The 23,584-nt window shown below is 27.0% G+C and overlaps 4 protein-coding genes across 11 annotated transcripts; 1 reads left to right on the top strand and 3 right to left on the bottom strand.

Moving 5' to 3' along the window:
* Girdin (protein girdin) lies at window positions 1–8,672 on the bottom strand. 2 transcript variants are annotated; one of them, XM_012290717.2, is made up of 25 exons: window positions 8,524–8,672; window positions 7,948–8,424; window positions 7,099–7,267; window positions 6,872–6,960; window positions 6,477–6,786; window positions 6,283–6,396; window positions 6,016–6,203; window positions 5,860–5,941; window positions 5,575–5,753; window positions 5,361–5,487; window positions 5,166–5,292; window positions 4,743–5,077; window positions 4,379–4,660; window positions 4,188–4,294; window positions 3,933–4,124; window positions 3,668–3,815; window positions 3,363–3,572; window positions 2,977–3,264; window positions 2,690–2,890; window positions 2,462–2,607; window positions 2,174–2,266; window positions 2,015–2,075; window positions 1,833–1,941; window positions 1,641–1,747; window positions 1–1,485 (listed from the first exon to the last, which is right to left on the bottom strand). In XM_012290717.2, the coding sequence occupies exons 3-25, from the start codon at window positions 7,147–7,149 to the stop codon at window positions 1,252–1,254; spliced, it is 3,780 nt and encodes a 1,259-aa protein (XP_012146107.2). In that variant the 5' UTR covers window positions 7,150–7,267; window positions 7,948–8,424; window positions 8,524–8,672; the 3' UTR covers window positions 1–1,251. The 2 variants fall into 2 exon arrangements, with proteins under 2 accessions (XP_012146107.2, XP_003705614.2); XM_003705566.3 differs by lacking the exons at window positions 7,948–8,424; window positions 8,524–8,672 and having other exon boundaries at window positions 3,390–3,572; window positions 7,099–7,363.
* A 423-nt stretch (window positions 8,673–9,095) lies between these two features.
* Pgant7 (N-acetylgalactosaminyltransferase 7) lies at window positions 9,096–15,754 on the top strand. Of its 2 annotated transcripts, XM_076531789.1 has the most exons (12): window positions 9,096–9,286; window positions 10,273–10,448; window positions 10,735–10,940; window positions 11,322–11,488; window positions 11,828–12,035; window positions 12,131–12,307; window positions 12,372–12,615; window positions 12,829–13,050; window positions 13,155–13,253; window positions 13,325–13,450; window positions 13,553–13,699; window positions 14,826–15,754. In XM_076531789.1, exons 2-11 carry the CDS (start codon window positions 10,293–10,295, stop codon window positions 13,691–13,693), a joined length of 1,746 nt encoding a protein of 581 aa, XP_076387904.1. In that variant the 5' UTR covers window positions 9,096–9,286; window positions 10,273–10,292; the 3' UTR covers window positions 13,694–13,699; window positions 14,826–15,754. The 2 variants fall into 2 exon arrangements, with proteins under 2 accessions (XP_076387904.1, XP_012146100.1); XM_012290710.2 differs by lacking the exon at window positions 14,826–15,754 and having other exon boundaries at window positions 13,553–14,047.
* AkhR (Adipokinetic hormone receptor) lies at window positions 14,550–20,079 on the bottom strand. Of its 5 annotated transcripts, none has more exons than XM_012290713.2 (8): window positions 19,943–20,079; window positions 17,005–17,284; window positions 16,699–16,847; window positions 16,215–16,320; window positions 15,796–16,003; window positions 15,571–15,694; window positions 15,225–15,357; window positions 15,012–15,150 (listed from the first exon to the last, which is right to left on the bottom strand). In XM_012290713.2, exons 2-8 carry the CDS (start codon window positions 17,257–17,259, stop codon window positions 15,079–15,081), a joined length of 1,047 nt encoding a protein of 348 aa, XP_012146103.1. In that variant the 5' UTR covers window positions 17,260–17,284; window positions 19,943–20,079; the 3' UTR covers window positions 15,012–15,078. The 5 variants fall into 5 exon arrangements, with proteins under 5 accessions (XP_012146105.1, XP_012146103.1, XP_012146104.1 ...); XM_012290714.2 differs by lacking the exon at window positions 19,943–20,079 and adding an exon at window positions 17,986–19,170 and having other exon boundaries at window positions 15,799–16,003; XM_012290712.2 differs by lacking the exon at window positions 19,943–20,079 and adding an exon at window positions 17,986–19,161.
* Window positions 19,336–23,384, bottom strand: LOC100882744 (WASH complex subunit 1). 2 transcript variants are annotated; one of them, XM_076531791.1, is made up of 4 exons: window positions 23,196–23,382; window positions 21,690–21,819; window positions 20,915–21,467; window positions 19,336–20,796 (listed from the first exon to the last, which is right to left on the bottom strand). In XM_076531791.1, the coding sequence occupies exons 1-4, from the start codon at window positions 23,215–23,217 to the stop codon at window positions 19,963–19,965; spliced, it is 1,539 nt and encodes a 512-aa protein (XP_076387906.1). In that variant the 5' UTR covers window positions 23,218–23,382; the 3' UTR covers window positions 19,336–19,962. The 2 variants fall into 2 exon arrangements, with proteins under 2 accessions (XP_076387906.1, XP_076387907.1); XM_076531792.1 differs by lacking the exon at window positions 21,690–21,819 and having other exon boundaries at window positions 23,196–23,384.
* Between the last annotated feature and the right edge of the window lie 200 nt (window positions 23,385–23,584).

Genomic DNA, 23,584 nt, shown 5'->3' with positions numbered 1-23,584 from the left:
TGGATAAGATTGTTAAAGTTTATTTTGAAAAAAGATTGGTACGTGTATTGTATATTTTGTGAAGTATCTAATAATCAAATAATTTTTACTTAAATTTAACAAATTCCTTATTAAGTAAAAACGAAGATATACACTGTCGGATTGTATCTATAAGTTCAAATTAAATATGCGCCCCTACGTTGAATACTCTATTGTATTTATAACAATGTAAGCAGAAAAAAAATGTTAACATCTGACCCCAAAGTAGCGATGTAATTCTACGGATATGCGTCGTATGCAAATTTCTAAAGACTGAGAAATCGTTCAGAAAGGGTTTAAGCAGACAGTGGTCATTTTTTTTCGGTCACGACTTCCTGCTCCCGACCGTAGGAAAATAAAAAACTATGAGGTGTGTATTCTCTTAGTACTAGAACGCGTGAGACCCTGAATCTTAGACTGTCAAAATACAGCGTAGAATTGATTGCCAATAATTTCTAAATTACTTTAGAACTCACACGAATTGAACCTAACAAAAATTACAATAAATATCAAATAATAATAATTAAAAGTTTTCGTTAAGAAAATAATATTACAAATAACTCAGTTAATGGTATAAGTTTTTCATTTACTGAAAATTTATCGATTATTATTTACAATATTTAAAAAAATATATTGGAATTTCATATAATTAAAAAGAACACATTGTTTTATATAATTATTGTTATTTTATACTTCTAATAAAAGCGGCAAAAGTCTAAATATAATTTAGTTTAACGGTTCAGCATAACAAACGAGTTAAATATTGGCAATATTCGTTGAATATTTATGTCACGTAATTAGCACTGTACACACATCGTTACGCTATTTTCAAAAGAAAATGCGTATCTCGTATTATTACATATATCCTGATGTACAGTTAATTATTTATAAATTATTTAACTATTTATAAATACAATAAATCGGAACAAATGTATAAATTTGTATGAAAACACGTTAATAAATGATATATTAAAAATATCGAGTGTAAAATAAATACTGCATTTGAAAATAAATTGGCAATATTCACTGCTGCCATAAAAGTCTTCTAGGAACTCGTAAATGCTCAATTACAATTACTATCATATAAAGTCTTTTGAAACATTCAATTATCGTACGAATTGTAAAAAACATTCGTTAAATTAAATGATTAAAAAGTAGAGTTACATTATTGTAATACACAGTAAAAAGCACAAATTTTGTGATAAGCACACAATAAATGCAATGAATATAAAATCATACACAACCGTACTCGTACCACACTGGATTGCCTGCTTTTGTATCTTTATCGACCGGAGTTTCCACAATTTCTTCTTGCCCTACATCTTTCATATCGCTATTATTAAGATTTTTTGATTCGTTTATAACTGCTGATACTTTGTTATATATCAAAACTGGTCGAGGTTCTACTTGTACTTCTGGTCGTGGTGTTTGTTCCAAAAGAATTGAATGTCTATCATCTCCTTGTTCCTATAACAATTCACTGTTTCGTTATACGTATACGTACATAATCTTTCTCCTACTTTTATGTATACATATACACAAAAGATAGAAGATTACATAATATATAAAAAGACACAAAATATATTTAAATAATAAATAACATATAACTAAAAAATTCATACTGGTAAATTAGCTGATGGGGGTGGAGAATCATCAGTATAATATACTGTCCTTCTAGTTCCTGGATGACCAAGAGACAATGCATCAGATCCAAGACCCCTAGCGGATCCTTTAATAAATAAAATATATTGTGTTATTGAACTTCACCTTTTATTGATAAATATAACAATAAGATATTTTAGGCAAGTCTTTACCTGCTAATCGATGATCTTCTGTACTAGCATCCGAGTCATTTCCTCCAGATTCTGATTCATATATTTTTCCTTCTGAATGTTTGGAATCTTCTGCCCAAGATCGTCGATTCTAATTTACAAATTTAAGTACAAAATATATAAAATGTATTTTATTCAATCTATATGTACATCAATGTGTTTACCTTATTAAGAAATTCTGAAGCTTTCCGAACTCTTCGTACCAAATTGGATCCAAATCCTTTCCTTTAGAAGATAACAAAGAAAATAAAAAATTAGTACGAAAACACATATTTTAAGAATATACATATTAAATCATGCTTATAAGTCAATATATAATTTACTTTTTTGCAGTACAACTTTCCAACTTTTTGTAATGCTCCATGATCTTATCTTCTAATTTTTCTTTTTGTCTGTATAAATAATTCACTGTATCTCTGCAATCAAAATTATTATTAATATTAGGTAATACATTAATTCAAATAAACAATGCTTTAATTAATACGAAAAAAAACAAAAGAACAACTAAAATATACTTGAAATAAAGTTGAACACATTTTAATCTAAAAACGTTATTTTGATTTATGAAATATTAAAATAACTTATTACTGATAAATTTTAAGAATACTAACGTATACATTTTTTCTTCCATATGATAATGCTCTTTATCTTCCAAGGAATGAGTCAAAAGTTCATGATACTGACTAAATAATAAACTAATGTGATCCATTAATGATCTTCTATCATTATCTAAACCGGAATTCATATGCAATAACACCTACAACAAAAATAGCGTGAGTAAACATTAAAGTTATATAAAATATATACTAATACATTATTAAATAAAAATTTATTCATACTTCGCAACGTTGATTTAGTTTATTCACTTGAAGTTCTAAATTCGAACATCTCTCGTCTCTACTGCTAAGTTCACCTTGCATCTCTGTTAGTTTAAGGCTTACTCGATTCGTTTCAATTTTATTTTTTCTATAATCTTCTTGCAAATTTCTATATTCCATTTTTAACTTTTCTGTAGCAGTATATAAATTTCTGAAGTCATCCTAAAGTTATTAAAATTAGAATCAATATAAATTCGCCTCGTAGCAAAATAATAATGATATATTTTATATATATACGTGTATAATACCTTTAATTTCGAATGTTCTCCTCGTAAATTATTTAAACTATTCGCGTCTTTCACCAATGATTCCTTTTCAGTTTGCAATAATTTATTCTTTTCTTTTAATCCTTCGTAAGATTCACGTAACATTCTAATTTCATTTTTTACATCTCGCAGATTTGATTTTAGAGTATCATGTTCATGGAATAAATTTTCATACTCATTATTCAATTGTTCATGTAAAGATTGTAAAGTGACTTGATCATGAACAAGTTTTATATGTGCCTGTTGTTGTGTGCTACGTTGTTTTAGTAACTACAATTTTAAATTTATTAAAAATTAAATTAGTTATGAAATACTTGCAACATTTGTGAATGTATTTGTAAATTTTACTTCTAAAAATATTCACACACAAAAAAATCGACATCATAAATGCGCACCTCTTCTTTCTCAGCAACAAGCTGGGAATTGGCAAGTTGCAAGGCCGTATGTTGTGCTGTCAAGGAGTTATTTTGAGATTGTAATGTTGTTATTTGCACTTGAAGTTTTGCATTTTCAGATAACAGATTTTCTGATGCTGTTTGTGCAGTAACTAATTTCATTTGTAAATGTTCTTGCTCCCTCTAAAAGTAAAATAATTGTAGTATATTGTGTTCTATGCTTTACTAGAAACAATTTTTAACACACTGTATTGTTACTTCTTTAAATTATAAAATACCTTGAGTGATTCTACCGTTGCTTCCAAAGTGCTATGAATATTAGTAGTTTCACTGTTTTCAAAGTTCACAGACTCAGGTACTGATTTGTCGCAACAAGAATCGTTTGATTCTTTTACATAATTAACCACCTCTGGAATTTCTGCGATTCTATAATTATTGAACATTATACATTAATCGATTAATCTCTTCATATCTTTAACCATTATTGATACATAGAATCAAACTTTAAATACAAGTTTAAGTAAAAGTTAAAAATAATATTACTTTTTAAGGATATCGTCCAATGAAAGTGATAACAACATGTTATCACTAAGCCCAAGCTTTTCTAAAACTGTGTACAATTGTTGAGTACTCAATTTTTCAGCTACTAAATTAGACTGTAAAATTTCCAATGTTTCTCTATCAATAGCGGCTCGTGAATCAAGTTCCTTACTAGACCGTTCAATTTCTTGCAACCTGTCGAAACAAGTAATTTTATAACAAAATTGTGTATAATAAATACAAGTAAATATTTTATACCTTGAAATCTGTGTAACAGAATCGTGAAGTTCCTCTTCAAGTTGTTTTACTTTCCTTTCTAAAACTTCAATACTATTTGCTGCTTTATCTAATGCAACATCTTTTTCCTGAAATTTATTTAAATTGTTAAAAGTGTTCTACATTTGAAAACAATTAGTAATCTCAATAAATGCATTTCGTAAAATTTATACTTCAATTGTTTCGCGATAACGATGTATATCGCGTTGCGCTATGTCTTTTTCCTTTTCAGTCGCTACAAGCTTTGATTCGAGATCATGACACTTGGAATTAATTTCTTGTATATTTGTTTCAAGAATTTTTAATTCTTCAACTTTTTGATTTGCAACTTCTAAATTACGTTCTAAATCATCTGCACGTCTTTGTACACTTTCCAACAGAGTTTGTACTCGTTGTTTTTCTTTCACTGCCGTATCATAATTTTTTTCTAATTCTACCATTTTTGTATGTTGAACCTAAAAATGAATACACAGATAAAAAAATAACTACTCCTTGTTCAAACAAAATATCAACATTAATTAAATTTGTATAATATACTTGAAATTCTTGTTGCTGTTTCTCAGACGACGTTTTTTGATTTTTTAACGAGTTATGTAGTTTCTTATTCTCCTCTAAAGCTTGTTTCCATACTAGTTCCAGATCTGAATTTTGTTGCGTTAATCGTTCGATATTGTCATTTAATGATTCAATTTTTAACGACAGTTTTTTCTTTTCCTTTTCTAATTCTAATACGCGAGACGAAGTCTCGTGAAATGAATTTTCTTTTAAAGAATCTATTAAAGTGACTAGTCGGCGGTTTTCTAATTCTAATTTTAGTGCTCTTGTTTGTGCATTATTTGTCAACTGTTCAGATAATCTATTATCAGCGTGTGCTAAGTAAAATTCATTAACATACATTAAATTGATATATGTTGAACAAGTAAATATAATTATTTTATATTAAAAATAATAATTTATTACCAGGTTCTTCAGAATCGCTTATAGAATCGGCTAAAGCAGCTTCATTCGCAGCAGCTTTTGTTAATTTCTGCAATTGTGTATTTTCTTCGACCAATTCTTGGTACTTCTCTTTATCAGCTGCGCGTTCCTGAAAAAATTATAGGAAGAAAATAAAACGTGATCAAGAAATATCAATTCCAATATGTATATACGTACCAACGCCATGTCGTTCAATAACTGTTTGTATTTAATAATTTCAGATTCAAGCTCTAACACTTTGTCTGCTCTTCTTCGCGATGAATTCAATTGATCTTCAAGCATTTCTCTGGTCTCCATTAAAACTCTAGAATAAAAACAATTATGTTTTACACAAAGAGAATATAATTGAATTATACTTTATAAGGGAAAATACATCTATTATGCAAAATACCTGTTATCTTCACGTAATTCTTCTATACGAGTTTTATAAAATTCAATGTCCGTAAGTTTTTCCCGGTATCTTACTACTTCTAATTCTAATCGATCAGCGCGATCAGCTCTTTCAATTACCGCATCTAATTCATCTCTATAAGATTTTGCTGTGCGTGCTTCATGCATCAAATCTTGATTCTAAAGCAAATTAAATATTAAAATTGACCTAGATATTTCATAAAAATTTATATTTACACTGATTCTTGTTTATTTCAAATATCAAATTTTATGAAATGTATCTTACCTCTTGTTTTAATTTAGTTACTAACATTTTATGATATTCAAGTTCTTCTTTACACTCTAATAGAGCTTCAGTTTTTTCTTCTCTATAAACAACAATTTACAGAATAGAAAGATAAACTAACACAAGAATTATTACATTATTAATTATACTACATACAATTCCTGACGTTGTTTTCTAACTCTTGATTTCCAATCAGCCAATTCAACAGCATAATGATGATTCTCTTCATGCTCTGATTTAATAATAAGATTAGATTGTTGTGCCTTATTTATTTCTTCAGCTTCTCCACTAATGGACGAATCATTTCTTTCAACATTTTCATTTATAACAGTATTTCTCCATTTCTATTTGCCCAAAAATATTTTGCATGATTTATTAGTATGATGCTTATTTTAATAATTGCATTAATTACATAAAACATACCTGACGAAATAAATCCAATTCTTGAGTCAATCTTTTTAGTTGCACAAATAAACAACCCATATTTACATTTTCCATTGCATCTTGAGTAATAACTATATCCTGATTATCTGTGACCTGTTAACAGGATATAGTTAGTTATGACTTACTATAACTAATTATTAAATAATATGAACTAAATGGATTAGAAAACATACTTGTTTAATACATTCCACTATTGCAAGCTGTGTGTCTACATTCAATATTTTAATATTTGTAATAAATTTTTCTTTATTAGGACACTGTACAGCACAACCAAGGAGTAACAGTAATAATAATTTCATTTCTGCAACATAATGTTCTGGTTCTTTGCCTAAATTCATGGTATCTGGTAACCTTAGAACTAAATGACCTAATTCTTCTTCGTAAAACTGTTTCATGTTATCTACCACAGCTCTTAAATTCTTTGTGCGGATTAATGCACTTCCTTCTGGAGGTATTATTTCATCGCATAGAGGTTCTGGATCTCTATATGAGTACAATTTAAAATATAGCTAAATATTATATCCTTTATATGTATTAACAAAAGTTTTATGCGCATTCAAGTACTTACATTTGTAAAAACACATTATGCAATAATATGCCATCTACCAAATCATCATAACTTGTTAACAAATTAGGATCCTCAAGGCAACTGGTAAACTATTATGAAAAGAATTTTAAATATATCTTTATTAGTAGACAAAATAATTTCATTTCATATATATGTACAAAAAATTACTAGAAGCTATCTTAAATTGGAAATCTGAGAACTGTAATTTAGAATTTCGAAAAACTTACCCAAGTTACCAATGGTCCAGACAGTAAATCATCAATTTCAGAAGAAGCCATTTTTATGTTTACACATTAATTATTAAAGCAATATTTAAAAAATGACCTTAACATCTTCTTTTATAAAATAAATGTATGCAGACAAATTGAAATTTGTTAATTTTTTAATCTTCTCCTTCTAAGGTTAAATTAATAGAAAGTTTGTAAAAATATTAAGATATATTCTGAACACTTGATTAAAAATATTTAAAATTTAAAATTAATGTACTGTTTATGTATATCTTAAATTTTAAATAAACATTCTCTTTTAAGCTCTATATTTCTTTGATTTTAATATTACTGTAGCAATATATTTATTGTTTTATTAAAATTCACAGTATTACATACTTCTTTTGTATGTAATGGAATGTTATACTAAAATTAATCTGAGTCTAGAAGCAAAATTCTACAAATTACATTTTCATAATATATGCAAAAATTTGAATAGAGAAAAATTTAATGTATACAAATGTTTTATATAATTTTTTAGTAAGTCTTTAGTATTTAATTAAGCTTCTACTTAAGAATGTATAACTAACAATGTATTACATATTATATATTTAATATATAGTACAAAAGTGTTGGTATTTTCAATAATTCTGATGTTATAAGTGGTTTGTAATATTCAATTTAATCTTTTAATATCTTGATGATACTTTGTTTTATGTACATATTTGCTGATATTTATTCAATTTAGTAAGTAAATATTGATATATATAATGAAATACATTTTGCTATATAACACATAGCGATAAAAACTTATACAATTTACTTTCAATGTTAAATATACTGTTTAACTTAATACGAAATATTTAATACATTATCGGTATATGGTTATGTACGCAATACATCGTATAACTTTCTTAGATCACTTTGCAGTAAGATATAAAGAAATTAAAATGTCTAAACATAAACGGTTAAACTGTATAAACAAAATCCACATCTAGCAAAACACAAGTAGCATATACATATAATATATGTATATACATGCAAGTAAAATAGAGTTAGTGCATTACTACAAAAAATAATTTTTGGTTCCTAGCGCCATCTAAAATAATTAAAATTACTATAATGACGTTCATTGAGAGAACGTACTCGTCAATCCACCAATTTTCGTTCGTTCTCCATATATCGACTCTGATTGGTCGAATATACTTATCACCAAGAACAACCCGCATGCGCATTTGCAATATTCATGATACGAAGCATATATATAGTGATCTTTTATTTTCTAATTATTAATTCCCACAAATGTATTATATCTATCCAAGCGGTCGATCAGAATGCCATTAGCTTCTAAAAGAATACCATGCTTTAGCTCATCAATTTTATATCTGATTGTATTTAGAATAGAAATTTACATTTTCTACTTTGTTACAAAGTAGAACTACTCACTACTATTCACAAATTTTTGTTCACCAAGTATATGACTGTCCGAGTCAAAAGTGCATCACAGTGAAACAAATCTAGATGAAAACGAGCCTACTAAAGTTAGCCGCGTTACGCGAAACGAGTATGTTCTCTTACTGGGTCGTAAATTAAAGAGCCATCTAGGTACGTTCGAACCCTGAAATAGGCAACGGGATAAAATGGCAACAGTGTTTCAAACACAAGGGCAACTGTCTTCACACGTTCGTCTTACCCGCGAAATTTAAATGCAAAATAGATTCTAAGAAACAAAAGTGATTTATGTAAAGTAAACCACTACTGATGCTATCCTTTTATGATGTTAAATAATATAAAAATATCATGCTTTACAGTAAATTTGTATTCCTAAGTTTTCATAAATATATTTTATGTAAAAAATGTTATATACATACTTTGTTCCACGAGAAACTGAAGTAACTACATTTGAAATCTTACCAACCAGAAGTATCAAACGATGGGGATATTTTTTATTACGTCGCTATTTTCCTAGATTAGCCTACCATGTTCGTTCATGTATTTACAGAAGTATATATTGTACACATAATCATATAATATAGCTACAAAAGCACGCAAGACACGTTGGCTATTGCGCGAAGCAACATAGCTTCAGATTTTTTAAATAATGATTGAGTTTATTATAATATAATTTTTAATATTCTTCTAATACATTTGAACAATTAATGTAGTCAAATTTATTTTGTTTTGCAAGTTTTATGCGTTTTTATTTAAGGTAAATTATATTTTAATATATTTGCTTGTTGTATTAACATTCTATTATTTTGTTGATTACAATATTTTAATTAATATTTTAAATGTTTAAAGAGTTATGAAAGTATAAAGATTGTCGTAATTTATTATATCATTGTTAATATTATTTAATACATTTTTATAAATATTAGAAATATTTGAATACATATTTATATTACATTTTCAGGTATAGTAGAGGATAAAATTATAATAATTTAATATTTTTTGGTGTTCAAGAGATTTATAATTCGACAAGATTTGATGTTACATAGCAACTGTAAAATAATATTTATTCTTTGTGAATTTGAAACATAAAATGTGTTGAAAATGACTATATAAATCATTCATTAATGTTTACAATAAAAATGATCTGGTTGACAGTTGCAGCAAATAATTATTATTTTTATAATAGCAATAGTCTGATATAATTTCATGACATGAAAGTATTATAAAGTAACATTTATTCTATTAACTTGAAACATAAATTTTCATAAATGTGTCAGTTGAAAGCAGTTATTAATGTTGTAGATATAAAACTGTTGTTTCTTAGATAATCATCTTATGGAGTATTGTACACAGTAATTCATAAGTTGAGTTTATGACAACCAATCAATTCATATTAAAAACATTTGCAACAAAACATCTCTATGGTTATTTTTATCAAGTTTTAAACCTTAAATTGATACAAAGCAAGTGTTATTTTATGGTTTTTTTATGTTATCAAGTCATGCCAATCAATTCTACGTTCTAAATATAGAAAATACTAAATTAATATAACTTATTTTGTTAATGTAAATGTAATTTTTCTATTCCACTTAGTTATTGCCATTATTTAAATGTATGAATCTTTTCTTTATAAACAAAACAAAAAAGTTTTGTTTATTACCTTAAAGTGTAATATCTTCAATGTACTATATAAACCTTAAATAAATAAATAAAGAATGTATATTAATGAATTGTTAATTACAGATATAGTTACCTCAAACAAAATGAGAATTGTGCAGCTAAAGAGGAATCGTCTTTTTAATATTATTCTCAGATGTATACTTGTTCTTTTTTCGTTATATCTTATTATAAATTTTTTTACTGAAAAGCCCATCAGTAACTTAAAAGAATATTGGGCAGAAAGTCTAAAAAGTAAACAGGTAAATGAAACAATAAAATAAGTAAATTTACTTAATAAAATATTATATATATGTTACTTATTTCTGTAAAGCGATTTTTATATGATATGTTTAATAACAATTAATCTAAATTAAATCTGAATTTATTTAGTTTATTTTTAAATCTGATTTAATCTGAATTCATCTATCTGAAATAAAAAGTAAGAGAAAAGAAACAAATATGAATACAAGTATAAATAAAAAAGTATAGCAATCATGATCAAATTAAAAATAAATTTTGTTTATATTGTAATAAATGTTTTTGCAGGTTCCAGTATTAGTAAAAGATCTTGGTAATTTTGAACTACAGCATGTACCGATTAGAACAGGGCCAGGAGAAGGAGGTAAACCTCATATTCTTAGGGATGATCAACAAAATGATGTTCAGCAATCAGAGTCAGAGTATGGTATGAACATGGTATGCTCTGATGAAATTTCATTAGACAGATCAGTTCCTGACACAAGAATGACTGAGTAAGTTAACAATGCTGTGATTCTCTTCTTCTTTTGAAATCTTAGGAATATTATTTTAGTTTTGAATTCTAACTTCGTTTTTCATTTTTATTTTGTTTCTGCACTATGCATTAAACATATTTTTCTCTATTAGATAAAAAAGATGCTCTGAACAAATGTTTATTTTATTTTTCATTAATTATTTAAAAATGTAAAAATATGTATATTGCTCTACTAAAAGAAGTATAGTTAAGCAAAAAATCTCTACTAGTTCTCAGGAAAAAACCGTGTAACTGTTTACACAGTTCGTACTGTATATAAAATGCATATCTTGAACAATATTATCTTATTGATATATCATACATACTAAATTAATCCAAAATTTATTTATATAATTTATAGATGCAAACACTGGAATTATCCAGAGGTACTTCCTCGAACTAGTGTAATCATAGTATTTCACAATGAAGGTTGGTCAGTATTAATGAGAACTGTTCATAGCGTCATAAATCGTACTCCTCCACAATTTTTAGAGGAAATTTTGCTAGTAGATGATTATTCTGATAAAGGTAAATGTACTATATAAATATATTTATATGTTAGATACTTAACACTAGAACTACCAACCAGTCAAAATGACTGGCTTCAGATTTCTCATTTTATATTACAAAATTTTGTTGTCGTGATTTTATGGAAATGTCTGTCATATTTTGTTGAGGTAAAAATTAGTTCTATATGTTACTTGATGCTTTAGTACTTATTTATTTCTTTTTTCATTTTATTTTTCATTCTTCGATAAACGAGCATTTAATGTCGTTCTAGTGTTAATATTATATAATATGAGAAAAACAAATTGTTATAAAAAAACTTATTAATAATCTAAAAATTATTAAAATATTTGTATGCAGATAATTTAAAAGGAGAATTAGAATCCTATATTGAACAGTGGGAAGGAAAAGTTAAATTGATTAGGAATTATGAAAGAGAAGGTTTAATAAGGACTAGATCACGTGGTGCACGTGAAGCTAAGGGAGAAGTTATAGTATTTTTGGATGCACATTGTGAAGTCAATGTTAATTGGTTACCACCTTTATTAGCTCCAATCGCTGTTGATAGGTAATGTTTTGTTAATTCAGTTCAATGTATTATTATGAATGATGTATATTACAAGAAAAAGATTTTTTTATTTTTTCCATTTTAAATATTTTCAGAACTGTAATGACAGTTCCCATCATAGATGGAATTGATCACAAAACTTTCGAATATCGACCTGTATATCAAGAAGGACACTTATATAGAGGTATTTTTGAATGGGGAATGTTATATAAGGAAAATGAGCTTCCTGCACGGGAACAAAAAACGCGACCTTACAACAGCATGCCATACAAGTAATTCTTAGACAATTATATAAAAATCATTTGACAATTATATATTAGGCAAAATTACGTTTAGGTCTCCTACTCATGCTGGTGGTTTATTTGCAATAAATCGGGAATACTTTTTATCATTGGGTGGATATGATGAAGGTTTACTTGTATGGGGTGGAGAAAATTTTGAATTATCATTTAAAATATGGCAATGTGGAGGAAGTATTCTTTGGGTACCATGCTCGCATGTTGGTCATGTATATAGAGGATTTATGCCTTATAATTTTGGTAAATTAGCACAGAAGAAAAAAGGTCCATTAATAACCATAGTAAGTAAAACCTTCGCTTTTAAATAATTATGATATACCAAACAAATTCGCAATTGAGATAAGATAAACTAAAAATTATTCTTATACCTGATAATGGTTTTTTATTATAGCATCAGAAAAAAGTAATTTAAAAAAATTAAATTTTAGTAGGTTTAGTTAAATAATTTAATATTTATTTACTAAAAATTATGAAAATTATTTACTTGTTTACAGAACTATAAAAGAGTTATTGAGACCTGGTTTGATGATAAATATAAGGAATTCTTTTATACAAGAGAACCATTAGCACAGTTACTTGATCATGGTGATATATCAGAACAACTGGCTTTTAAGAAGCGAAAAAGGTGTAAAAGTTTTCAGTGGTACATGGAAAATGTGGCTTATGATGTATTTGATAAATTTCCTGAATTACCACCTAACATCCATTGGGGAGAGGTAATAATTATAATATCTATGTTGTGAATATGTTATATATTATGTATTAACAATACTTTGTTTATTTCTATATTTAAAACTACTTCTTTTTTTGTAAATTATAGTTACGCAACGTGGCAACGGGAACATGTTTAGATACAATGAGTCATTCTCCTCCTAGTTTAATGGCAACATCACATTGTCATGGATTTGGTAATAATCAGGTAATTTTTACAATTACTGTATACAAAATAATTTACTTATTTATTCCTAATTTCCATGTGATATCTTTTAGCTAATTAGATTAAACGCAAAAGGTCAATTAGGTGTTGGAGAACGATGTATATCGGCTGATAGCCAAGGAGTGAAATTTGTATTTTGCCGATTAGGGACTGTGGATGGCCCGTGGCAGTACGATGAAGTAAGTTTTAATAAATATATAACAAATATGTTTTTACTATGTAACAAACACATCTTTTTATTATTTTTTTCTTTTTTCTTTTAAATTCTGTTCCTTCTTTAGAAAACGAAAACGCTTCTGCATAGAGTGCACAAGAAGTGTATGGCACTTCATCCTCAGACACAGCAGTTGTCATTAATGCCATGCGATATTAATAATACGTATCAGCAGTGGTCTTTCCATCAAATTCGTCCAGAGTGGTGAAGAAGCGTAAGTACCGGTGCTCTTTGCATTTAAAGCGATTAAGGCCTACTTAAAGACTTGGCAAAACTAGTTATGCATTAACAATTTTCCTTTATACAACAAACTATGGTTAAGATATATAATTTCTTACTTTTTTTATCGTAAACGTTTAAAACACTTACAAAGATACAGAAATCTTAGTACAATTCTTACCAAATTCATTAATTACGAGATATTAATTACAAGACATTAGTGCTGTATAATTTTAACAGCATTGGCACAAAATTTACTACTGTATATTTGATTTTTATATTGATATTGTTTAAACTCATACTTCTATTTATACACAATTACCATTTTTGCTGTATTTAACAAGTTCTTTTTATATAATTCTGAGAAAATCTGTGTTAATTGAGTGCAATAATTCAGTAACTAGTGAAATTATGTTTGAGATTCCTTTACACAATTTTTTCTTGTGATTAATAAAGCTATCCATCAATTTTACTCTTTTTAAAGCTTTTAGATTAATTTTTTCTTAAACCAATATGCTTTACATATGCTCAAAATAAGAGAAGGAGACTATTATTCCATAAGACAGTTATTTGGAATGTACATGTTTCATTTTAGAATACATTTAGCTCATATTATTCACAAAACGTAAGAATGTACGCTTCTATTTTTGACTGATTCTTCTTAAAAAGAGCATGCTACTGATGTAGATTTGTAATCTTTTTAATTTTTTAAAATATACTTTCAGGCGAAAATTTACTTAGTATAATATATAAAAAAAGCAATAAATGTTTTTTTACAAAAATAATGTATTAATAAATTGAAGAAAATATAATAATTTGTAATAATTTAATATTTTTTAACTGTCTTGTGAGTTTTATATATTTTATTATGTTACGAAGTTTCACCTGTTTATATTACTTCATATTACAAACCTATGTTCTTTCTCATTTAAGTGATGCTTTCTATCGTAAGAAAATAATTTCATTATTATTCTGATGTAACAGTTTTGAAATTCAATAGATTTCTATTGGGTTTTTATAACAGTAATAACTAAATGGTTTTTATTAATATTTAATAATTTAATGTAGTTTTAAATATAATACATTCTAATAAATTCAATTATAATTCTACTTTCTCTTAGCAAAGTGTTAAAAAGATTTCTTCCAGTGTATATTTACATACTTATATCATTGATACAAGTAAATATGTATATACTAACGGAGGTTTTTAAATCACATATCAACAGATAATCACATTGTAAAGAGACCTTTCTAATACAATGTATATATGCTGTTCTGACCAGAATGTTAATAATTGGATCGTCGATCACAGTTACATTTGATGCCAACGACTAGATTTAACTTATTGTATACATTCTTTATACGTAAAAAATATCAGTCAAGTAGTTTAAGCGATAAGGTCAATGGAGTAACTCGAGTTTCTATGGTTGCTGGCCTCACAGATGTCTAGAACAATATGTCGTATTTATTTATGAATTTGTTACGATTGTTTTGTTAGACAAATTGAAACAAAGAATCACCTTATTGCGATCTCGAATATTAAATGCTCCATAAACAATGGGATTCATACAAGAATTAGTACATGCAAATAGAAAAAGACCTTTTTGAATTCGTTGGTCAACTTTGTATGCTGAATGGCGATCAATCCAATACCTGTAATGTAAATTTGGATACGACATATAAAAAATTCTGCATAACTTAAGAACTGTGCATAAATTAGTAAAAATGTACTATCTTATGTCAATAATTATTGCGAAATAAGTATGAGAACGCCTTTACTCATGATGAAATTGAATGTATTAAAATGTATGCCTCAATGTAGTAATATATTAGCATTCGATATATTAAAATAATAATAGTGCTTACCAAAGACTCATTACGTAATATGGTGTCCAACAAATAAAAAACACGGTAACAATGATAACCGTCATCTTTAAAGTTCGTACTTTTGCTCGAGTGAGAAAGCCCATGGAAGAACGACGAATCTTATCTAAATTAAATTAATTTTGTATATTAAATTGTTAAATAAATTACATATAAAATTGAGAAAGTTAGAATTCCCGTCTAAATTTAAAATAAGTTTTAACATACCACCTTCGCTCTTTTTTGATCTTCTACATATTTCTAATAAAATGCTTGTATAAGTGTATATTATCACAATGAGAGGAAACCAATACATCATAATCATTCCAAATAACGAATATGTTATTTCATGAGTGTATGTTGGGAAAGTATTAAATGTGACACACTGAGAGTACCAAGTAATATTTGGATGGGTTTCCAAATGAAATACTATCATCTGAAAATAACATACACTAATAAGAAAAATATATGTTCCAGACTAGGCTTACTTAAGTCTTGGATAACTTTATGGTCTAGTAACTTGTTTGCATTTTGATACAAGTGCATTTCAAAATATTAGTTGAAAATAGTTCACATAGTTGAAATATTTATAATAAAAATAACATTATAATAGTTATTTAAAATATTTTTCCAAAAAATATTTGTACCTGAGGCATAGAACATGCAATGGATCCTCCCCATGCAAGACACAGCATAAGTTTTCCTCTTTTGTCAATATCCCATAATTGAAGAGGATGTATCACAGCATAATATCTAGAATAAAATAATTAAATTCACTAGATATAGTGCCATTTAATTAACAGGAACACTATGATGTATAGTTTAGAATGTTTTAATACTAGTAGACCTATTCAAACATAGGATTTAAGTTCAATACTGGAAATTGAGAAAGATTCATATAAACATATGATTTATTGAGATTTGTTACTAAGTTATGGTTGTTTTTTTATTAATTATTTTAAGTGACTGTGAATTGATGGAGTAAATAAACGGTTACAGCTAGAAAACAAAATTGGAAAATGAACAATAAATTTACTTGAATTTTATTCATCATTTTTTAGTATTGAATTAAATCGTGTTTAAAAAAATCACCAACAATAGAACACTGTAAATAAAGAAAATTATTCTGACCTGTCGATGCTTATGCATACCAGAATAAAGGATGATAAATATAGACCAAACACTCTAAAAAAAGCCATTATTCGACACATTGCATCTCCTGCTTTCCAGGAAACTGTAATTGCCCAACCAATTTCAAGCGGCATCATTAAAAAAGTAACCTGGAAAGTATTTCTTTGTTTTCAGTTATTTTTACATATCTATGAGTACATATCATAACTTTCTCTAATAAATTAGTATGTTAAAATATAAAAGTTAATTATTTTGCCATTGCAGACTTAATAAGTCTGCAATGGAGTAAATATATATTTTACTCACAAGTAGGTCAGCAATTGCAAGATGCATTAACATATTGTGTATTCTTGATTTAGATGTACGTCTACGACGTATAATTAACACTAATACCGTTGTGTTTCCCACAGCAGATATTATCATTAACACGCTATAAATGAAAATACTAACAATGTGACCCTCGTTAAAACGCATATCAATCGGTAACTCCAAATGGTCTGAGTTGTTGATTTGAAATCGGGGTAATTCCGTAGAAGTAGCCACTTTTATGGTGCCCCCCATGATTTATCTTAAAGTTCCAGAAACTCTATTTGCGGAAAAGTTGATTAGAGATAAATTAAATTATATAAAACGTGTTTTAAATATAATTTTAATAGAATATACATTTTCACTTTTTCAATTTATTTTTTACAAATTTTTCATTATTCTAATTTGTTACAACACATTTTAAGAAAGCGTATTATAGGTATTATACATATATCTTATAATGTATTATGATAATACATTATATTATATTTGTGAAAGTATAGTAAATCTCTTAATGAAAATTTGAAATACGATCATTCATTTTCTCAATAATTTGTTTATTTCACAATTGAAATGATTAAAACTTAAATCGCATTTTATGGTTTTTTTCCATACATACTACAGACGGAAAATTAAATAACATATCAAAAATTGAATATCTAAGTAGCTTTTTATTATATAGATTGTCATTAATTTAAAAAGTAATAGTTAATCAATTAAGAAATTTATGTGAAGTTTAAAAAACTTAATTCATGATAAAAAATCTTTGTTTTGATTTGCTTAGTTTATTTCCTTTCTATTATGCGGTACTACATCACGTGCAAAAAGCGTGCATCATTAACTTCTGATTTAGTCAATACAGATAAAAAAAATATTAATATTATGTCATTACTATCACAAGTTCCAATTTATGCAGTGATCTTTCATGTTGTTACACTTTCCAGCATAAGTAATTTATGATACACGTATAAATCAACATACCTTATTAAAATCCAAAAGACATACAAACTCATTAACTATCATGAAATAACACATTATTAATTTGTACTTTGATCATGCTGCAACAAAAGTCAGCACCCATGTTTTGATTTGGATTCTGATTAAATTTTTTGAGTTCTAAGTAGACAATTTTCATGCAATAACAGGATGACTTTAAAATGCATATTGTTTATTCAATTATTTTGAAACTAAGTTTCAAATTATTTTGAAACTAGTTTGAAAAATATTTTTTTAATCTTCAGTTTACTACTTTCACTATTTTTAACCACTATTACAGTTTTAAGCTGTAAGAAATTTTCTAATATTATAATTACTAGAAAAACTGTAATTTCTTGAATTGTTATCATATGACTTTGACATTCCTGTGATTTATCAATCAATTCATTTTCACAACTTAGTATTTTCCCAACAACCACTTCACAAGTATTCGCATCACGATTTACATTCCACAACTAAAATTATATTTGTCACCAAATATTATAATATATGAATAATTGCAACAAATAAAACAAACGAAAGTTGGCACAAAACGTTATAAAATAAAGTGACCAAATGTTAACTAACTTATTTCATTAATTAAACATAATTTAGTTATAATTACAAATAGTATTTCATTTTTTCCCTCTGTGTAAGTCACTACTAATCATAAATTTATTTATTTCTCTCATGTTCTTTAAAATGATTGCTTCCTTGTCTTTTCCAAATTTATTCCCTAGTGTCAAGCTCTTAAAAACCAAACAGATACATTTTTTAATGATAATAGAATATTCCACTTATTTTAAATAACTGCAAACCCACAACGAAATTGATGCACTTCAACTACAAAATATTAATGTAATTAACAAAAAGTATCAATGATCAAACAAAAACTATAAATTCCACGGCTTAAACTCAGATTTATAAACGTATAGATGGCTGGTCCAGTAATCTAGGGTCAAGTGTTAAATAAAAACAGATAAGTGCACAAACATGCTGCTATTACAAAGACACTTTCAAAACTTGATGACAAATCAGGATAATTTCTCGCCAGAATACGATAAGTTTGTTTTAGTTGTTTTTCAAATAAAAAAATACCACAGGAAAAAACCTCTTTTTCTATATATTTGATAATCATTTTATATTTGAGTTAATTAGATATATTGACAGTTTCTCTATTTTCTTTTTTTTATACTGATGCCATTAATATTAGAAATTTTTTGAGTAGTGTTTTAGTGCTTGCTAACTAATAGATTTGGATTGAAGTCATAAATTCTTTTTAATTTTTTCATCAGAATTAATATTTATTAATACCAAGATACCTTAATAAACTAGAATTTAAAAGTGAACAAGCAGTATTTGATTTAGAAATTATTTATTTTAAATCTTTGTATAAATATAATCAAAAAACAAAACAGATTTTTCTCTGTAAAGCAAATCTATTTATACTACATGTACTTTACCAAAGAAGAACAAGGAATCAATTTCTGTTATACTTTTATGTATGTATCAAAAAATAGTATTACATTTCATTTGAGTATTTATTTTTTTTTAAATAGTGGTGTTACCTTGCGCCGACTACTATACTAATTGCACTATCTAATCGATTTGTAACTGTCAAAAATGTAATCTGTATAAAAGCAAAATTACAATAAACAAGACAATGTAAACTGATATTTAAACGAATCTGCAATAGAATTGAAGAAAAAGAATGGATTCTAATAACTTGTCATTTATTATTCTAAGAGAAATCTTTTCCCTTAATTAATTTTCTGAATACTTAAAAATATACTTATTAGAATCAGACAATTAAGAGTATGTATATATCTTAGTAATATACATAAAACTGAAGCTCAAAAAGTATTAAACAGATAACAGCAAAAGTTATTTAAAACATTTAGAAATATCATTACCACTCAAGCTCATTTTTTCTTCTTGAAACAGAAACAAAAATTGTACATACTGATAATATTATATTGAACTTTATTCATCCCAGTCATCAGTATCCGGTTGAGAATCATATTCACTAGTAGCTGAGTTCCTATCTGATGTAGTTGTTTCATTTGGTTTAGGAGGAGGTGGAATTAAGCTAGACATCCTTTCCAAGGCACTGCCCGTTGATCCTGCAATTCCTTTCCTCCTAAGGGCCAGTTTAGCATGTAGATCGGCCATTAAATCTCCTCCAACTGATGCAGAAGACCAACGATTTCCTTTTTCGTCTGACGGCACTGTATGTCTCAATTTTGCTCTTCCTATACCACCCGCATTCCGAATCGCTGCCATTAAATTTGAACGATCATCCATATTTATTATTTTATTTTTTTCTTCAATAGTTTTATGCTTTTTAGAATCATTTTGAGTGTCTGATACATTAGTTTCTGATGAAGGTGGTGGTGGCGGTGGTGGTGGTGGAGGAGGAGGAGGAGGAGGAGGCGGTGGTGGCGGAGGTGGCATTGAGGGTAATGATGCTGAAGCTGCAGAAGGCTGAATCTCAGAATTTGAAGGAATTGAAGTTAATGTATTAGATGACGTCAGCAGAGGAGGAGGAGGAGGTGGTGGTACAATAGTTTGACTAAAACTTTTTGTAGAATCGTTCTCAGAGAAACCAGGTAGATTTGGTACATTTAATTCGAATTTTGTTGAATCTTTCTCGTTTGTTGTTGATGTTGGAGTTGGAAGGTCAGGTCGAATGGTAGGTGTTGTTACTGCTGAAGAAGGTGCAATTGGACTTTGAAAACTAAGATCTAAAACAAACTTTTCATCATCCACAATTCCAGGTAAATCTGGAAGCATTGGGGGTACATTTATTTGCGGTACCTACAAATCAAAATATTCCATATTTATCACATAAAATAAAAATAACAATATTGTTTAAATATTTTATTATGCAGCTTTTAAAAAAATGCTTTAAATATTTTATGTTCAAATATTTTACCTCGCCTAGAGTTGGTGTATAGAGATAACTACAAGACTCTGTTTCTGCTGATCTCCATGGCTGTATAATTGAATCAGGTGCATCTTCAATTTCTTGTGTATCATTTGTTTTATGATTACTGTCTTTCGTAGATACTTTATAAGGATTGTCCATACTATTAAATAAAAGTGCATTGATTGAAGACATATGGAACGGAAATGAAACTTCACTGCTATTTAAATAAACTTCTTTACTCAATTTAGATCGAACATGATAAAATTGTAACTTTTCTTGCAAATTATTATTTGCTACATATTGACCATCCTCTGTTTTACAATTAGAAGATAAGTACGTTTCAGGAACATTCTTTATGGGTACTGAACATTTGTACATTTTTGGTATTTTATTGGTACCATTACATTCAGGTTTTATAGCCATCTCATATTCCTTGTATGTATGATTAGCAGGATACTTTGCAGCAGAATACATTTTCACAGCTTTTAAATTCAAATTAGTTTGTAAATACTGTAATCGATCTTGTAGTTTTGTTGCTCTATTTCTAATATTTGATAACCTAAAGAACAAATGTATTAATATCTTTATATAAAAATTTAAATAAATATGAATTCAGTATATTAAGAGTTTATATAGTTGAAATTTTTAAATATTTATAAAAAAAGGTAAAAAAGAAAATTGGAATAGTTATTATACATAAAAAGAATTCATTATTACAAATTATAATTATATATCACTGTTTCAATTTGCTGAAGTAATAATATATAAAAACATAAAATACCTTTGGCTATTTTCAGAAAGTCTTTTATCAATTGATTCAAATATATAGTTAACTGCAGAATCCAGATTATCAAGAGCTTCTGCGATTTGAACAATAGTTTCTTCATGCCGTAAATTGTCAGGGATAACTCCTACATGTCAAATTTACAAAAGATATTTTTATTATGATAAAAATATAACTGTATTACTTCTCATTGCATATAAATTTACCAAAAATAATATATCATAAGTATTTTTGACCATGTAAGTGATAATATTATTTATCATAAAAAATACAGAGTAAAAATATCAAATATCAGAAATATATCTAATTTATATATGGTGTCATGATCTCATAGTATTTTCATGAACAAGTATAATAATGCTATTGTAGTATTTAAAATTACTAAAACAACAAACTATTAGAATACATGGACAGAATTATATCAGCAAAACACAATCAAGTGATTTCCTAACATAAATTTTTATAATCATTATTTAATCAGTTTCTTTATTAGCTCTCTGGGTTTTAACACATTCTGTACTAGAAAGAATAAATTTCTTTTTGACATACATCTTACAATTTTGAAATAGTTACAAAATTATAATTATCAAGAAAAGGGCTGTAATACAATACTTTAATAAATGCAATATGTATGGTATTACGATTTCATGTTTGACTCTACAGTAAATTTTAAATGATTCTTAGTTTTTCAATGCGAATTCCAAAGGGACTTAAATGCAAAGCTCAGCATAGGTCATATCAACACAGAATGTGTTAATATTATCAATTAATTATATTGTTACCTAAATGAAACATTGATAAACTATTCTTAAATTAATTCGATTTCTTGTTTCAAACTCAAGATATCCTTAATATGAAACCTTATGCTATTCTTAATATAAAATATTCATATTCCTTGTTCATAAAACAGATATAAAGATTCCAAATAGGAATTCATTGTTGATAAAGAATGTTAATTTTGTTTTCTCTGCATTTTAATTATCATACTGACAGACATTAAGTTCATGTGTTAAATGCCACAAATAAGCATGTGCATATTGTGCAGCTGATTTATATGTCCAAATTATATGATTAAAGAAAAGAAAATAAATGATTATAATTTTAAGTAATAATTTTAACTGTTCATTTCTATTTTAAATAGAATCTGATATTAAGAATACTTTTTCAACATCATTGATTTTGTATTTCTTTATATTTCCATGCTAAACAATGACAGCTATTAGAACATTTAACTAGTTATGAATAAGATCTCGTATGTGGTACCATTACTTTGAATATTTTTATATTGGAATATAAAATTAATAATTAAAATAGCTTAAGAACAATCATAATGCAAATTCAAAACAACTGTAAACTTAAAAACAAATTATATCTAACAAGTAGTAATACTTGTTAGTATTGAATGTATGTGGTTTTATATTTGAAGTAATGATTCACATATATTCTTTTTTAAGTAGTAAGATAAGATTTCGATCAATTTATTATATCAAGAAATTTGTTTACCAATTTCAATTCGTTCTGGCATCGTGAAAAGTTTCCGAAGCTATATATTAAATTTAGTAAGTGCACTGCACAACCAAAAAATATTATGTACACTTAAATATATTAGCATTAACTACATATAAAATGCATTTTTATACAAAATTAGTACTACAGTACAGTGCTATTACAAATTAACCTTAGTTAATGACACAAATCAAAATAAATCTGAAACACTTTTGAAGAGTTTACATGTTCCTATCGATACTTGATTTGGGATACGTTTACATTAAACAACCAACAAGAAGGGAATAATCATAAACTGAATTTTGTATGGTCGCTGTCAACTTAAATTGTTTAGTATAGTTTTAAAGTTGGTTTTGTTCAAATTTTAATTAAAAAAAGTTATCAAG

This window comes from Megachile rotundata, chromosome 5 (genome assembly GCF_050947335.1).
Source record: "Megachile rotundata isolate GNS110a chromosome 5, iyMegRotu1, whole genome shotgun sequence".
Classification (NCBI taxonomy): Eukaryota; Metazoa; Arthropoda; class Insecta; order Hymenoptera; family Megachilidae; genus Megachile; species Megachile rotundata.
Note: the sequence above shows the minus strand (reverse complement) of the source record. Positions and strands in the feature narration are given on the sequence as shown.

What these genes read in the sequence shown, in the direction of transcription:
- Girdin (XM_012290717.2), bottom strand. Translation starts at nt 7,149, where the DNA reads ATGGCTTCTTCTGAAATTGATGATTTACTGTCTGGACCATTGGTAACT. An exon ending in GTTATCGCGAAACAATTGAA is followed by an intron (nt 4,295 to 4,378) that starts GTATAAATTTTA and finishes AATAAATTTCAG; the next exon opens with GAAAAAGATGTTGCATTAGA. An exon ending in CAACGGTAGAATCACTCAAG is followed by an intron (nt 3,573 to 3,667) that starts GTATTTTATAAT and finishes TTTTACTTTTAG; the next exon opens with AGGGAGCAAGAACATTTACA.
- Pgant7 (XM_076531789.1), top strand. Translation starts at nt 10,293, where the DNA reads ATGAGAATTGTGCAGCTAAAGAGGAATCGTCTTTTTAATATTATTCTC. An exon ending in ATGGATTTGGTAATAATCAG is followed by an intron (nt 13,254 to 13,324) that starts GTAATTTTTACA and finishes GATATCTTTTAG; the next exon opens with CTAATTAGATTAAACGCAAA. An exon ending in GCCCGTGGCAGTACGATGAA is followed by an intron (nt 13,451 to 13,552) that starts GTAAGTTTTAAT and finishes TTCCTTCTTTAG; the next exon opens with AAAACGAAAACGCTTCTGCA.
- AkhR (XM_012290713.2), bottom strand. Translation starts at nt 17,259, where the DNA reads ATGGGGGGCACCATAAAAGTGGCTACTTCTACGGAATTACCCCGATTT. An exon ending in TTGCAATTGCTGACCTACTT is followed by an intron (nt 16,848 to 17,004) that starts GTGAGTAAAATA and finishes AATACTTTCCAG; the next exon opens with GTTACTTTTTTAATGATGCC. An exon ending in TATTACGTAATGAGTCTTTG is followed by an intron (nt 15,358 to 15,570) that starts GTAAGCACTATT and finishes TTTACATTACAG; the next exon opens with GTATTGGATTGATCGCCATT.
- LOC100882744 (XM_076531791.1), bottom strand. Translation starts at nt 23,217, where the DNA reads ATGCCAGAACGAATTGAAATTG. An exon ending in GCCAGAACGAATTGAAATTG is followed by an intron (nt 21,820 to 23,195) that starts GTAAACAAATTT and finishes TTTGACATGTAG; the next exon opens with GAGTTATCCCTGACAATTTA. An exon ending in ATACACCAACTCTAGGCGAG is followed by an intron (nt 20,797 to 20,914) that starts GTAAAATATTTG and finishes TTTGATTTGTAG; the next exon opens with GTACCGCAAATAAATGTACC.